General features: G+C 39.0%; 1 protein-coding gene across 7 annotated transcripts in view; it reads left to right on the top strand.

The window, feature by feature from the left end:
- The window catches only part of THRB (thyroid hormone receptor beta), a 369571-nt gene that overhangs the window by 322844 nt on the left and 30868 nt on the right, over nt 1–15859 (top strand). For all 7 annotated transcript variants that reach the window (XM_040636879.1, XM_040636878.1, XM_040636875.1 and 4 more), the window contains 2 exons: nt 10275–10375; nt 15371–15518. In XM_040636879.1, the coding sequence (XP_040492813.1) occupies nt 10275–10375; nt 15371–15518 (249 nt within the window). The remainder of the gene's footprint in view (nt 1–10274; nt 10376–15370; nt 15519–15859) is intronic.

Here is a 15859-nt window from a genome sequence, read left to right as displayed (position 1 = left end):
AGGAACAGTTGTAGTTTCCAAACCTAGTCCAAGTGCAGTCCAAAGCATGAGCTGATTCTTCTGTCCTTTCTTTGCCAAGGGTTAGGTACCTGCCTTGTCAAAAGCATGTCCTTCAGAAATTTCACTGAATTCCGTAGCCTCATCCTAGAGCACCCATTGCCATTCCTCACAATGAAAGCTAATAGCAGGAGTCCAAGGCATGATGAGAAACTGAAGTCAGATGGCTACCAGGCTTGTGAAAGACTGTTGGAGCTGTTTATTTCCTGCATATGGGGTTCATGTCCACCACCTTGCATCCCCCAATGAATACTTTTCCACAAACTCAAAACTTTTTTTCTGAGCTCTCGGCATTCAGGTGTATTGAGCTTGAGGTCCCATTGCCTCCCACTCTACCACCTGTTCTGGTCTAGCTTTTATGACCCCCATCTTCTTGTACTGATACTAAGTACCAGTGCTCACTTAGTGTCCGTATTCTTCCTTTTCCAGACCCTCATGACTGCTGAGCTTCCGTGCGCTGTCCTTGGTACCACCCTCATCTCCACTCCCTCTGCACTGTACTAGCTGCTTTAGAGAATTTCCTGCTCTGCTGGAGACATGTGCTTTTGAGTGGTCACCCCACCCCACCCCCTTTCTTCATCTGCAGATACTTCCTGCCATGTTGCGCTGTCCTCTTCTCTCCATGGTCACCCCCCTTCTCAAAGCCTTCTGCTTCCAGCCACTCAGTGGCCGTGATTCCCTGCCCTCTGCACCCACCACGGGGCTCCTTCTCAAAGTTTCAAACCCTTTTCCATGCCCTGTTAGATCAAACACTAATGCCACCAACTCTTCCGTACCCACAGAGAAGATTCTGGCTTCCCTGCCCTGAAGGGAAGTTTTGATTCTGGCTTTGTACTTCTGCTCACTCTCTCTTTTCCAAAAATCTTGGCCAGCTTCTCCATGTACCCTTCTGTCTGCCATACTTCCCTGAACTAATGATGCTTTTTCTAGCTACCAGCCACTGCCAGCCATACCCCAGTAAGTGCCCTGCCATTCTCAGCCTGCATCACCTCAGGTCACTAACTCAGCTCAGAACCTACCAGCTTCTTCTATTTAACCAGCACCACATTCTCTCCAACACCCTTACTCCCAGCTGGCCCTGGCTTCAAAGGCAGGTATCCCTTGTTTTATACAACAGTACTGAATCACTTGTGTGAACCACCTTTAAAAATTTTTTATATAATGCGTATGAGACCAGAGTTTCTCGACCTTGGCACTATGGACATTTGGGATCAGATGATCATTGTGGGGGCTGACCTGTGCCTTGTGGGATGCTTAGCAACATTCCTTGCTTCTATGCACTATATTCCAGTAGCACACAACTGTTCCCATCGTGTTATGACAACGAAGAGTTTGTCCAGATATTACCAACTGTACCGCTGGGGCGAAATCACCCCTGGTTGAGAACCTTTGCATTAAAAGAATGAAATATTAAGAGAACATCTGAAGTAGAGGATCTTTCAGTAACATGAAAATCCCTCCTCAGTTTTCATATTGAAAAGTCTAGGTTTTTGTATACCGAGTTGTTTCAAAGTGGAATACACTTGAACATACATATACATGCAACATACTACTTCCATATATGTCTTGTAGATCATTCCCATAGTCTGGATTCGGGTTCTCTTCATTATGTATGCTTGTTTATGTGAACTCTATCTAGATCATAAGCACTGTGAAGGCAATCACCTCCTTTACCTCACACTCTGTGAAGTGCACATCTATTATGACTGCAGGGTATACCTGCAGACAGACCAATAGAGCTTTTAACAACCATCATGGTATCCTGACGACAAATGCAACTGCTCATTCCCTTCCTTAAAGGGAAGAAGAGCTGATAGTCCACGTTTTTAGAGCTATAACCTTAAATCTCATTCTGAATGGATTTTCAGATAAAGAAAAAGCACCCATTTTTTCTCAAACATGCAGTATCTGAAGTAACTGTGGGAACTTCTGTGTAAGCCCAATGCCATAAGCTGACTCTCAGGGAAAATCAGAGGCAACTAGTACCCATTTCTGGTGACCCTTTCCACTGCCCTCTGGTTCCCCACTCTTCTAATACACTTTACCTTCCTGCTTTCCAACTCATCCCCTCTTTTAAAACAGGAAAAGACCTCATCCGTACCAGAGTTCTAAAACTCCAATGCCTACAACTGCCAGAGAGCTGATAGGAATGAAAGGCACAGTTGTTTCATAAGGACTCCTTAATTTAAATTTTTCAATCAACATGCATATTATATGTATGTTATATGATAAAAAATATTTTTAACTTTCATAAAGAAATATATTCTCTCTCCTTTTCCTTGAATTACTTTTGTCTTCTTGCTTTTGACAAAAATTTAAAATCTGTGAAATATTTCGTTACCTGTAAAAAGACATAATGCAAGCATAAACGTAAGTGACAAGTGGCATTTAGCTTCAGGGTTGGGGCACCATAGGGAGTGGTAGGGACTGTAGTAAACTCAAAAGTATGTCTCTTTCTTAGAAAATGGGCTGCCCTTCTCAGTTCAGTTGATTGTCATCCTTTGAGAATTTGGGCTCACTATTGCCAGATCTTCTGAATTTTCACAGGAAGCAGGAAATCTGGATTTCACCTGAAACGTCCTGGTTTTAAAAGTTGGCTGAGATTTTTAAACATTCTGCAATCTAAATGCTGTGAATGCCAGTGTCTGTGCCCCTTTGATTAAAATTTTGACTGAAACTCATTATACCAATCTACTCCTTTTCCTAGTGATTTGCATCTTCAAGTGTTTTAGTTCTAATTATGGATTGAAAGGTTATGTCAGCTACTAAAAACTTGAGTCGACAGGGACAAGGAAGTTTAGCTAGTGACTTCTGCATAAAACTGTATTATGCCCAAACTTAGCCCTAAAAATGAATATATTTTAGTTTCAGGAATTTTTGAGTCAGAAGAAATAATCTGAAACTTGCTTTGCTCCCCTTTTCTGCCCAAAGACTTCCAGATGGTGGAAATCCAGAGTCCTTTGTCATCATGTCCTCTCCCCTTTTCTAAATTAACACCTCTGATCTAGCATTCTTTCTGCTTCCTTTGTCCTCCTCTATCCCCAGTGTTTTAGAGTTGGAAGACTTAGGACTCCATGTCTTCCATCCCCCAGCAGCAAGGGCTTAGCCAGCCAGAGGGCAAGGTGGAAAGCAAAGATGCTCAGTGATTCCATGAGGGTAGTAGGGAACATGGAAAGATGGTTGGTGAAATGGGAGCCTCTGGGGCAGCTCTGCTGGAAATTTGCAGACAGCAATGAAAGAATACCTTTAAAGTTAATGTAGTTTCAGGTTTGTAGCCAGTGTCCAACACACTAGGGCCATGCATGTTTGTTAAATAAATTAACGGCTGACTGGATGGATGGATGGATGGATGGATACAGTGTTTCTCAGAGAGTTAAAATTAACATGATTCAAAACCTGGTACCTTATACTGAGAATTAAGTGTAAAAGGAATCAGCATTAGTATGTTGGGAAAAGGCTAAGAGATGAGCCATTCAAGATTTTTTACATACAAAAGAAATGACAGAGGGAAGAAGGTGCTAGTGGGGGGGACCTTAAATCAGAAGGGTCTGACTTGTCAGATGAATTGAGAAAGTTCAATATAAAATTGAAAGAATGACTAAACATGCTAATTATTTAGCTTCCTTAAGGGTATTCATATATAATCTTACCTGATATCCTGACCCAAACTACTCAGGATTCTTTGATGGCTCTAGGTTGATAGTTCCGCAAGATAAATCAGCAACATGGACCTCTCTGAACTGCCCAAAGTATTTCCGACCACCAGTGATAACCACTGCTCCTTTTAGATAGTTTTGCTTGGCAAGGGTCCTACACCAAAGGTAAGATCATCCAGATTGGAAATGGTCTCTGAACTCAGCTCCTCTCCCTTCTGCAATATCTAACTTCCTAGGCAGCACCTTCTCCTTTACATCTACCACCAAGATCAATCTGCCTTATGTTCTATTCCCTAAGTGTTGTGTGTTTGCCAAGGTGACAAGAGATGCCAGTGTTTCTTCTCCTAGGACCTGAGATGAGGTTGTAATTCACTCAAGAGAATTAAACTAGACAGCTTTCTGATTTTGCTCATACATGGGAAAGCCTTGAATCTAGTGCAAACCAAGAAACCAGCTTACTGCCCGTTGCATGATTTCTAGTGTAAATATACACAAATTTTCCTTCCACATACCGAGTCCCTCTGAGAGTCAAGTTTTTTAAAGTAATGTAAAGCTACATGGATAAACCTTGAAAACATTATGCTAAGTTAAAAGCCAGTCACAAAAGACCATAAAATGTATAATTTCATTTGTATGAAATATCTAGAATAGGCAATTCTGTAGAAACACAAATTAGTGGTTACTTAAGATGGAGGGGCTGAAAGGGATAGGAGGAATGGGAGTAACTTGTAAAGGCACTGGGTTTCTTTGGTGGGTGATTAAAATGTTCTAAAATTGATTGTGGTGAGAATTTCACAACTCTGTGAATATAGAAAAAGCTATTGAATTGTATGGTATGTGAATTATATCTTAATGAAGTTGCTAACAAAAAAGGTGGGAAAATGTTAGTAATATTTGACCACGTTGACCTATTTTACATGCAAGATAATACTTGGCAACTAAGCAGACATTGCCAAGAGTCAAATTAAAAAAAATCTCCAAGTCTTTGTTGAACAAACAGATGGAGTTTGTTTTCATGATAATATGCTTGATAAAGTGGCAGCATAGTTTATTAGTCTAAAAAACAAGATATCTGAGCATGTAAAAGCTGGAGAAAACATATCACCCTTGGATTATCACATATTGACACGGGTCTTAATTGTTTTCTAGGGTGTTATTAACCATGTTCCTTCAACAGTCGCTTGGGATAATTTGCAGATACAATTCTCAGATGAGCAGTGTGGCTTCCAGGGCTGTGTTTCTCATCTTTGTTTCTAGACAGAACCAAATCCTGACATCTATTTAGTGTCCCTTCCTGGTAACAAAACTAGCACTACAGGTGCATTTTCCTTAGCAGGGCATATTTGGCCAGCGTGTGGCTTATATGGTAAGCATGAAAAAGGAAAAAGATGGGGACATAGAAATTAGGAGAGCAAGAAATGGTTAAGTTCTCTGGGAGAACTAGTTAACATGTAATATTGTCAAATAGATTCAGCAATCTTAAGAGAATCTTCACCTACCTATTAATTATGTGTGGGATGTTACTCCCTGATGGATGTTATTTAATGATGAATAATGGACTTAGGCATGATAATTGATGTATCATTGCCTGTGGTGACTGTTTTAGGTAAATAAGATGGTTCCGAGTTAATATTTTAGAGAAAAGAAAGAGATGGATGGGTTACACTAGTATGATCATATAAGCAACTGCAACCAACTTAAGTATATGTTTCTGTAAAAGTCGTGATGATTTCACTAAAGACATATGAAATCACCTATTCATCTACCCACCAAGAAGATAATCTAGGAAAAATAGGAGAACAAATCAAACCGCCCATCAGGCTAGCAGTCAGAAGATGGAAGGAGCTCCATTCCACTCACAGATTGAATTACCATTGGATTCCAGGATTCACAAGAACCTAAAGGTCAAACAGTTCAACCATCTATGTAAATTACTGAACTACAGGGAGGAGGAAATTTTCAGTATCTTACTGCCAACGCCACCAGATACAGCAGGCAAGTCATGAGGTAGAGTGAGAAATGGTGAGGGACCTGCATCTTAATGCTGGTTAATATTCTCTGGCCCTCCCAAGGCATGTCTCATAACGAATACAGTGTCTAACTGTATTACAATTGGTTCCTGAATATGAGAAGGATGTACCCTTACTTCTTTCTCCCTTATCTCTGCTGTGTGCTCCTGATACCAAGAATTGAAAAGTCCTCACTCCGATCAACTATATATAACCTCTATATATAAGAGATCAAGAGATAGCTTTCCTGACATGGATATATGTATTCCATCTACCTTTACTAGAAAGGTGTGTGTTTTAATAATTGAGTTACTTTGTTGCTTAAAAGTTACTTTGTGTTTTATAAGTCTGTGTTTCAATGCACCACACAAACACGTGTGCACACACTGTCACACATACTAATACAAGATGAAGAAACACCAAAATGCTACAGTGGTTATCTCCGTGGTAGAGAATTGACAGCCAAATTTGGTTTTTGCTCATTTATGTTTTTACTTTTTCTGTAATGAACCGTATTACTTGTATAATTTTTTTATTTAAAAAGAAAGTTTGTAAGAAACTAATACACACATTGCTTTTGATTCCTAAAGAGTGACCGCTGAATTCCATTGGTGTTATTAAGTCCAGAGTATCTCTGATCATTTTCTATATGATCCTCCCCCCACCACATTTGTAACTAGTTATTTCCCTGGGCACAGAACCCTGTTGGAATATTTTGTGGTATTTCTTCCTATGTATGGATTCCCCAAAATTGTATTTGGAATAAAGCAACGGACAGTGAGTTTTTCTGTAGATATTGTTAGATTTCTTATTAAATTTGAACCACAGCACCATCAGTTACCTAGCAAACAGTGGTACACAACCTTGGGACTTGGAGTTAACGAGAAACTTACCAGGAAGCACAGACTCTTTTGAATGTAATGGATAGTGGATTGTATAGCCCACAGTAGAAAGTGGAGCACATTATATAAAATTTAGACTGTAAATCTCCACTTTGGTAATGGTATCTGAATCAAACTGGCCTAGTCATTGTGATTTTCATTTCTATATTGTGGGGAAATGGTATTGCCCTTAAGCTCTCTTTAGTTGGGTCTCACTGTATTGAACTTAGTGATCAGAGCAAAGAAAAAGGACCAAATCTGGTTGATGAGTGAGCATGCATCTCCCCACATCACTAGGTCTTCGATGAGCTTCAATCTGGATGTCTTAGTTTTAATCTGAGTGGAATCTTGGTTTCTTTACCAAAAATCAAACTTTCTAATACAGTTTTCATTAGCCCTGAAGTTTGGGCCCCTGAATCTGCATTATCACCTCTTTCAGAAATCTTTTCTGAGATCTTTAGCCTTCTCAGGCACACCGCCAATCCTCAAGCCTACTCATTTGTAGGTTCCAGATATATCCCTCCTGCTCACATTCTTCGCCATTGGCCAACGGCCCTAGATCTTAAAAACTGTGATGCCATCCATAGAGGGAGCAGGTGTTAGACACTGGGGTTACAGCATAGAAGTTTTGATCCCTGCCCTCTAGCTGGAACTGTACAAACCTATAGTGAATCAAAGATTATGGTCAAAGGGAAGAAAAAATTCACTGGTAGTTATAATATAAATAATAAAGGACTACTACTGGGGAAGCACAAGAACGTATGGGAGTACCCAGTTTGGACTTGAGCTGGGGGGTAGGCAGGAAATCTTCTCAAAGGTTTCCCCTTTGTGATTCTGGACATAGCCTTATTCCAGTGCCTACCTCATGATATGCAGGTGATCTGTTATTGTCTTTTTCCTCACTGCACTGAAAGCTTCCCCAAGAATGAAAACTTAGCCATCTTTAGATCCTTAGCACAGTGCCTGGCACATAGTATACCCATATAAATGTTTGTCAAATGGAACCATTCTCTTTTATTTCCTTCATTTCTTTGTTTTTGTAATAACAGCTTTTTTGAAGCATATTCCACATACTATAGACCTCACACACTGAGAAACATATCCATGAAAAACAATGGTTTTTCATTCAGTGGTTTTTAGTATATTCAGAATTGTGCAACCATCAACACTATACAATTCCAGAACATTCCTGTCACCATGAAAAGAAACTCTGTACCCATTAGCAGTTACTCTCCATTCCCCCTCCCTCCAGGCCTTGTCATCCACTAATCTAATTTCTTTCTTTATTAATTTGCCTATTCTAGACATTTCATAGAAATGAAATCATACAATATGTGGCCTTTCATGCCCGGCTTCTTTTACAGAATGTTTTCATTTCATAAAGGTTCATCCATGTTGTAGCATGTGTCATTACTTCATCCTTCTCACAGCTGAATAATATTCCACTGTATGAATGTACTACCTTTTGTTTATCCACTCCTCATTTGATGGGCATTTGGGTTGTTTCCATCCTTTGGATATTATAAATAATGCTGCTTTGAACATTCATATACAGGTTTGTGTGTGAACATGTATTTTCAGTTCTCTTGGGAACACACCTAGGAGTGGAATTACTGGTCATATGTAACTTTATGTTTAACCTTTTGAAGAACAGCCAAACTATTTTCTAAGGCATATTTTACATTCCTACCAGCAATATATAAAGGTTCAGATTTCTCCATATCCTCACCAACATTTATTATTTTCCACCAACTTTATTATAACCATCCTAGAGGATGTTAAGTGGTGTCTCATTGTGGTTTGGGTTTGCATGTCCTTGTGGTGATATTTAGCATCTTTCAAGTTTTTTCGTTCATCTTCACCTTTTCGTCTCTCATTGAGGAATGACCATGACTGGGAAGTACAGAACTCAGTTTCCTCCACGTGCATTACCAAGGGAAGAAACCATGCCTTGTTTTTATATTTCAGCACCAAGCACAGTGCTAAGCGCATAACACATGCTAAATAAATGTTTTCTGAATTTATGAATAGATGAATGATTGAATAAAATACACAAAAATCATTCCAGTCCCCTTTTTTTCTGTCCAAATCCCTCCCAGAATGCTCTTTTTTAAAATGTCTGATGGAAGTTTTGAAACTCTTGAAGTGAATTCAACAGATGACTCATGGTTTGCATGATGCAAAAGTAAACTAAGAAAAGCTGTGATATTTAAGAAGATAATCCTGTACATTACCAGATCTCACTCTGAAGTCATTTGTCTCCCTCCCAAGAGGGGCCATTTTTCTAAAATAAAGTCTGAGCAAAGTAATTTCTAAGAAATTGTGAAAAGGACTCATTTTCTTCTGTTTTCCTTGTGGATTTTTTTTCTGAAATGTAAGCCCTCTGTGACCTAGTTTAATAAAAGATCTATGAAAATGTCATGGTAAAGCATACAGCAAGTCATCTGTCATTTCAACCTGGCTAATCTTTATTGAAACCACTAAGAGTTTACCAAGTCAAAGAACTTCTAAGGGGCCATGATCAGGGAAAGGAATGATTTTGTTTTCTCAGCCTTTCCCTTCTCCACATCCCAACAAAGCAGACCTTGTTTTGATTTCTGCACTCGTCTAAAGATATGTGCTTCAGTGGTAAACCACTGATACCATATGAAACTGAATTTGCCCTTTAGAATCAGTTTCTTGTGTTTGAACATTGTCTACAAGTGAAGGGGAAGAGGCAAAGACTGGTGGGAAGTAGGCTGCTCCTGCTTTGTTTTTAAACTTTAGTTTCCTGGGCCAAGGAATTTAAATTAATAAACCAATAGTACACCAAAGAGAGTTATCATGGTTGGATTTTCTTTTTTTTTCTTAATAGAGCCTCCACATCACCCAGATTTGTTGGGTTTTCTGTCATAACAGCACAAGTTTACAAAAAAAAAAAATTTTTTTTTAGATGGCTTTGTTCATTCTACTTAAAGTTAACTGTCTATTTTTAGAAAAAGGCCAGCATTAGTTATACTGGAAGTTAGGACATCTAGTTAGAAGATCTCTGCTTTAATTTCCACTGTGACCCTCAGGAAGACCAAGCAAACTTCTGAAAGCCTGTTCACCTCAAAAGTACTTGATGATCTCTGAGCTGTAAAATTTTCTCAATTTATTGCATGGTGCCTTGATTCCAAAGTGGATCCAGTCTTCTAAGAAAAAGTTCTGAAATAAGGCTTGCAAAAGAGATTATGTTCTCCAGAACCCAGAGCACTCCAGATGTCTCAAATCTTGGCCTCTCTCCGTGATTCTTTGGCTCCAACAGCCTTCAGATGTATTCCCACCTGCACATCAAAACTGATCATACCTATTTCTAAGGCACTCTGAAATCCTGGGCCTACTAACTCCGTGCGTGTGAGAGAAGGTAGTGGAGAAGTATAAGATATGAAGGAAGTATATGAAGTCAGGGAAAGACTTTAAATTTTTTCTTGTTAAATAATTTATTTACCTTTTATATTTAAAACTAAATGATCACAAGATGTAAACCCTAAAGCAAAAATTGGATTAAAGTGTATAAAACAATTTGGTCCTGCCTCCTCCCTCATGCGCCTTACCTCCTGTCCTCCTTTTATCCTCCGCCAAGCTATGGTGTGTCTTTGACTTTAGCGTGATATTTTCCCCTTACATTCCTCTTTTTTCCTTCTTCACAGGGTACATCCCCAGTTATTTAGACAAGGACGAGCTATGTGTAGTGTGTGGTGACAAAGCCACCGGGTATCACTACCGCTGCATCACGTGTGAAGGCTGCAAGGTAATTGCCCTGGGACCAGTGAGCTCGGAGCTCAGCCCAGCTCTAGTCCCCCTTCCAGGATTCCACCAGAATGCAACATGAAGTTTTAAGTTCAAACTAGAACCAAATCCCAACATTCATGGCCGTGATCATCCATGATCTGTGACTGGCCGTCCTCCTCATTTTTTGGCACGTTTAAGAACAGAATTTATCTTTTTTTCCAAATCAACAATAACTACATGAATTTGCAAGAGTGTAATGTCTGGCTTTTAAGACAGGGAGAGAACTAATAAGATGAAAAGAAATTAATATTCTCACTGTGAATTTAAAAATGCACTGATATTTTCTAATATATTATCCCAAGAAATAACCATTTCTCCTCCTGTTTTATACCCAATGGTTGAGGAGACAGAACGTACCCTGCCACATACTATTAATCTAAGTAAATATGCTCACTTTTGTTTATTTTTTTTATATGCTCACTTTTAAGGGTTCCATTAGAGAGTATCTTTGAGGCCACTTAGATTCAATTATGTTCTGAAATTATCCAAATTGGCTTTCTGCACAGCTTTCAGCCAGTAAGTAAATTCTGGGCATCCATCAGCTAATTTTATGCTCTATAGACCCATCTACAGGAGATACTTGACAAGAACACACCCGTGATCAACAGTTCACTTCCCGAAAGTGAGCCTAAATTTGCCTACTTACACTCTTCATCATCAAAATTAAGATGAGCTTTCTGGAAAATATCTTTTGGTCCAACAACCTAGCCTAGAAAATAAAGTCTACTATAAAAATAAAGCTCAACCCAGTGCTAGATTCAGCGTTCAGCTAATGTTTTATAAATGAGGCAGTATATTAAGTCAGGGAAAGACTTCTTAAATGTTTACTTGTTAAATGTTTTATTTACTTTTTGTACTTAAAACCAAATGATCCCAAGATGTTAACGCTAAAGCAAAGATTGTATTAAACTGTATGAAACGATTCAGTCTTCCCTCTTCTGTCACCCACCTCATCTCCTCCTCTCTCTTCCCCTCATCCAACTACCCCTGTTTTTTCCTAACCTTTGACCCTGAACCCCAAAAATCAGCATGGTAGCTTCGTTTCAAGGTAAGGTACCCCATTTCCCTAATGGAAGATTTTCCATGCAAATTCCCTGTGCATGAAATTCGGAAACACTTAGCAGAAGCCTGCTAGAAGTGTTTAAATGATACAGCCTTTGGAATCAGGGGCACATCCAGAAGTTTCTAAGTTCCCCAGGCCCTATATCTGCAAGACTTTTGCAATGTGATGTAGTGTGCTCTCATTCATCCAGACCCCTTTGATCTGGAATTTGTACCTTTTAACAAAGATTGTGCTAAAGATTACTATTACATCCATGAAAATAATGTCTTAAGGAGTTTAATGGAAGCGAATACAAGTAAGTGCTGACTATTAACTAATTGGGGGACTTGCAGACTGTCTCTTGAAAGCAGTTTTATTGGCTTGATTTGAAAGCAATAACACTGCATTACTTTAGATATACTCTCTCACTCTGAAAGCTCAATAATTCAAACGGGCCTTTTTTCTAAATTAGCCCCAACTCATAAAGCTTTGCCTACCTGATTATGCAGCACCGAGATTCTTTCAAATCAGTTCCTAATGGTAAATTCTGAATTCTGGGAGAGACTCTAATGAAAATTCCATTTAATACTCAACTCCCAAAGTGACTCTAAAGACCAACTGTGCCTTACAGAGAACTTAATGCTTATTAGTGATTGACTTAAACAAAGGGAAAATCAAGCCTATTAACCCGTGTGCCTGCTTCATGTATGTCTTCATCATGATCAAGAAATCCACTGGCCTCTTTTTCCAAGATCACAGGATGTTGGGGGCCTGATTCAACTGAGGTTTACCTAAAAGAAGAAATCATGTAGCAAAAAGCTAGATTTTTTCAGCCTCTGTCCCTTTATCTCAGATCAGAATCCTGTTTCTAGGATTGCTTCCATCATAAAATCAGAAAGATGCTTTCCAGGGGTAATTATGCAGATCGTGCATTTAATATAAAGACAAAGTATCATAGGAAAAGACAAGGGAGTTTTTCAAATGAAACACAGTTTTTAAGAGTGGCCAAAGATGGAAGAGGTTTGTGCTTCATATACTGATTATTCAAACCTACGCTTTAAAAATATTTCTACCCCATACTTGCAGTGTGTATGGGAAGAATCTTTTTGCCCATTTTTGCCCTGAAGACAGCAAAAATCTTTTGGAGCTGTTTTGTCTGTTTTGATGAGCCAGTTTTTTATGCATCTTTTATAGAAAGAATGTTGATACTTCCCCACAACAAACTATTTTTTTAAGAAAGATTCATAGATTATAGCAGTTGCCCAAATATTGACACTTAGCTCCTTATCACACTAATCAGGACCTCAACTCAGACCACTAAGAAGTGGATCCAGTTCTCCTCAAAATGCAGAGAAACATCTCTGATGTTGATTAATAAAAGCAAAACCTCTCCTCACCAACAAATCATCAATGAAATATATAGCCTTATTTAGTCCCTGGGACATGTCTTTTGTTACCTCACCTCTAAAAAGATTTCTGTAGGTAGACTATATTAAATACTTTCTATTCGGTTCACTTCCAGAAGTTAATTTTCGTCACTTTTTAAAAATTAAGGATCTAGCACCTTTACATTTGCTCAAATGAAGTGATCCCTCATCATGTGTCAAATATGCTTTTATTATAACTTAGGGGAAGCCAACATCTTAAAGGGGATTTGGTCACCCAAGAAAAGTCATCAGAGAGATGCCATAGAAAAGATGATATTATAAATAGCACAGCCCACCACCCCAACACCTTTCTCAACATAAGCAAAATATAAATTATTTCATTTATTCCATTTAAAAGTTCACAGAGTAGACATTTGGAAAAATGAATGTTACCCCAGTGTCTTATATACCACAGCTCATTCTCTCCTTAGCATTGTCAGACTCTTCAGTAGGCTCCCCCCCCTCCTAGACATGAGTCAGCCTCAGAGTATGTGTGAGAAAAGGGTCTCCCCAACAACTATCCTATCCTCCTAGCAGCACACATTCTCCCTGATGCCCTGGACTTTGGTGCTGCCACCTCTGGGGAAACTTTGCCTCCTCCAGAAGGAGGTATGCTACCCAGCCTCTCTCCTCCCTGTCTGACACATGTCTTCTTGCCAGGAATCTCCAGGTTTCTTTTGCTCTCCAGGCAGGGAAGACCCATGAAGGGTGGATTGGAGAGAAGGCAGCAGTAGGCAGGTAGAGTAGGGTGGTTCACAGGGCAGCTTGTCTTTCAGTGCTGTGGCATGCCCTGACATTCATGCTCTAGCAGAATTTGCCCACCTTGAACACCCAGGGAAAACCCACCAGCATGACAAAGACCTGCCATGTGTGATTGAGTGAATCTTATAATACTATAGCAACTCATTCAAACTAATGGACATAAGTGTTTAAGGATACAATATCCAAATAATAATGGGGCAGTTTTCCTGTTAGAACTTAAACAATAAAAATGACAAGGGTTTTGCCCACATGCCCCCATATCAAGTCCATTAGTTTCAGTCATGGCTCTCATTTTTCTATTTTATCCTGCTCTGCCCAATAAAAAATCCTACTTTTGACCTTTTCATTATAAGGTAGAACTCTTACATCTGAGTGAATATGCAGCGGTATATGTACATAATCAAAGCCAAGGAAAGTTAAACAGGATCATTCAAATTTGGGCTTAATCTAGGTCAGCTATTACGTCAGTCCCTATTTATGTAACAAAGTTAGAGATCCCTTTAAGCTTTAGTAGATAGTATCCTTGAACATTTGTTTTTGCCTTGCTAGTCTACTAAAACAGATAAAGGCGGGGGGTGCTACTTATAATCTGTTCATCTAAAACATTTAAATAATACAGTAAAATTGGATTCAGTTTATATCATATAAGCAGTTAGGTAAATAAGACTTGGATTCTGACTCCTGAGCTCTAGGCCGAGTTTCACGGTGTACTTACCACATGATTTGGGGCAAGTGATTTAACCTGTCAGAGGCTTAGTTTTTTAATACCTACAGTGGAGATATAAAGAGTACCTAGTTCATTAGGTTGTAGAAGAGACAGAAGGATATGGAAGTTGTCTAAAGCACTTTGCAACGTGCCCCTTACAATAAGTGCACACTCTTCACCATCATTAGTGGTACAATACAAAAGCACTGTTGCCAAGATAGGAATACCATGTCCAGGAAGGTTCTACTAGAACACACCTATAAGAAGGTTTATGTCACCTAAACCTGGACTAAATGGCATCCTCAGCAGCCTTAAGAAAGGAAGACACCTATTGAACTTCAGGGCATATGCCTACTGATACTGGAGAGAGAGTACTATGAAAGGAAAAACCCCAATGCAGTGAGCACTGAGAAAAATTGGGTGGAGAGACTGGAATTTTCTACTCTTCAAGTACTGCTGTTTCAAGGGTTATCCGAGCTGGCCATGGACATTTCAAGAGTCAAAAACAAGAACTAAACTAAATCTCTAAAGGTCGTTTAATGCATCCATTTAATTACTAAATGATTAAATTATTAGTTAATAGAGTATCACAAGCATCCAGCTCCTTTATTCTCCAGTACAAAGTGTAGCAAGGTTCTTCACAGCTTAGTTTAACAACGCAATTATGGCACTCTATGAAATGAAATAATATAATTTATTTTTATTACTCAATGTTTGCAAAAAATAAAAATGAACACTGGATTTTCCCATTAACCTCTTTTCCTTAATAAATGCCAAAAAAGATACTGACTCTATCTGTAGTTCTAGACATTTTCTTCAGCTCAGATTTAGAATTCTTTAGATTCATTTTGGGCTAATTGTCCTGTATATGAATAAGTAGGAGCTACAGGCCCATACGCAGGTAAGGTCCAAAATAATCCATCACAAAATCCATTTGTTATATGGACACAAAATCCTGGAGTCATTTATTTCTAGAAAATATGAAACTGTTGTCTTGGGTCTTTCTTTCCCATGTAGGGTTTCTTTAGAAGAACCATTCAGAAAAATCTCCATCCATCCTATTCCTGTAAATATGAAGGAAAATGTGTCATAGACAAAGTTACAAGAAATCAGTGCCAGGAATGTCGCTTTAAAAAATGCATCTATGTTGGCATGGCAACAGATTGTAAGTAATCTTCTTCCTTTGTTTCACATTCAAGAAATGTTGATTGGGGAAAGATCTGGTTCAAGGAGATCAACCAGGCAGAAAAGAAAGCAGGAACCCATGTGGACAGAGAGAAGACACCTAGCACTCCCGCAGACCCCTCACGCCCAGCCACTGCTGGGTGGTTTCCATCCTACCCCATCCCTATCAACTCCTAACTCTCAAAGTATCTAGACCACACATGAGGGGAAGTGATTAAATTATCCCTATCATGTCTTCAGGACTATTAGCATTACTCTCTTCAAACAGATTACGAATGAGTGTTCTTGTCCAGTCCCCTTGATGAGGCATAGTTTTACGTA

The sequence above is a fragment of the Ursus maritimus genome, unplaced genomic scaffold, assembly GCF_017311325.1.
Source record: "Ursus maritimus isolate PB19 unplaced genomic scaffold, ASM1731132v1 scaffold_20, whole genome shotgun sequence".
Classification (NCBI taxonomy): domain Eukaryota; kingdom Metazoa; phylum Chordata; class Mammalia; order Carnivora; family Ursidae; genus Ursus; species Ursus maritimus.
This window is presented reverse-complemented; position numbering and strand designations above follow the sequence as displayed.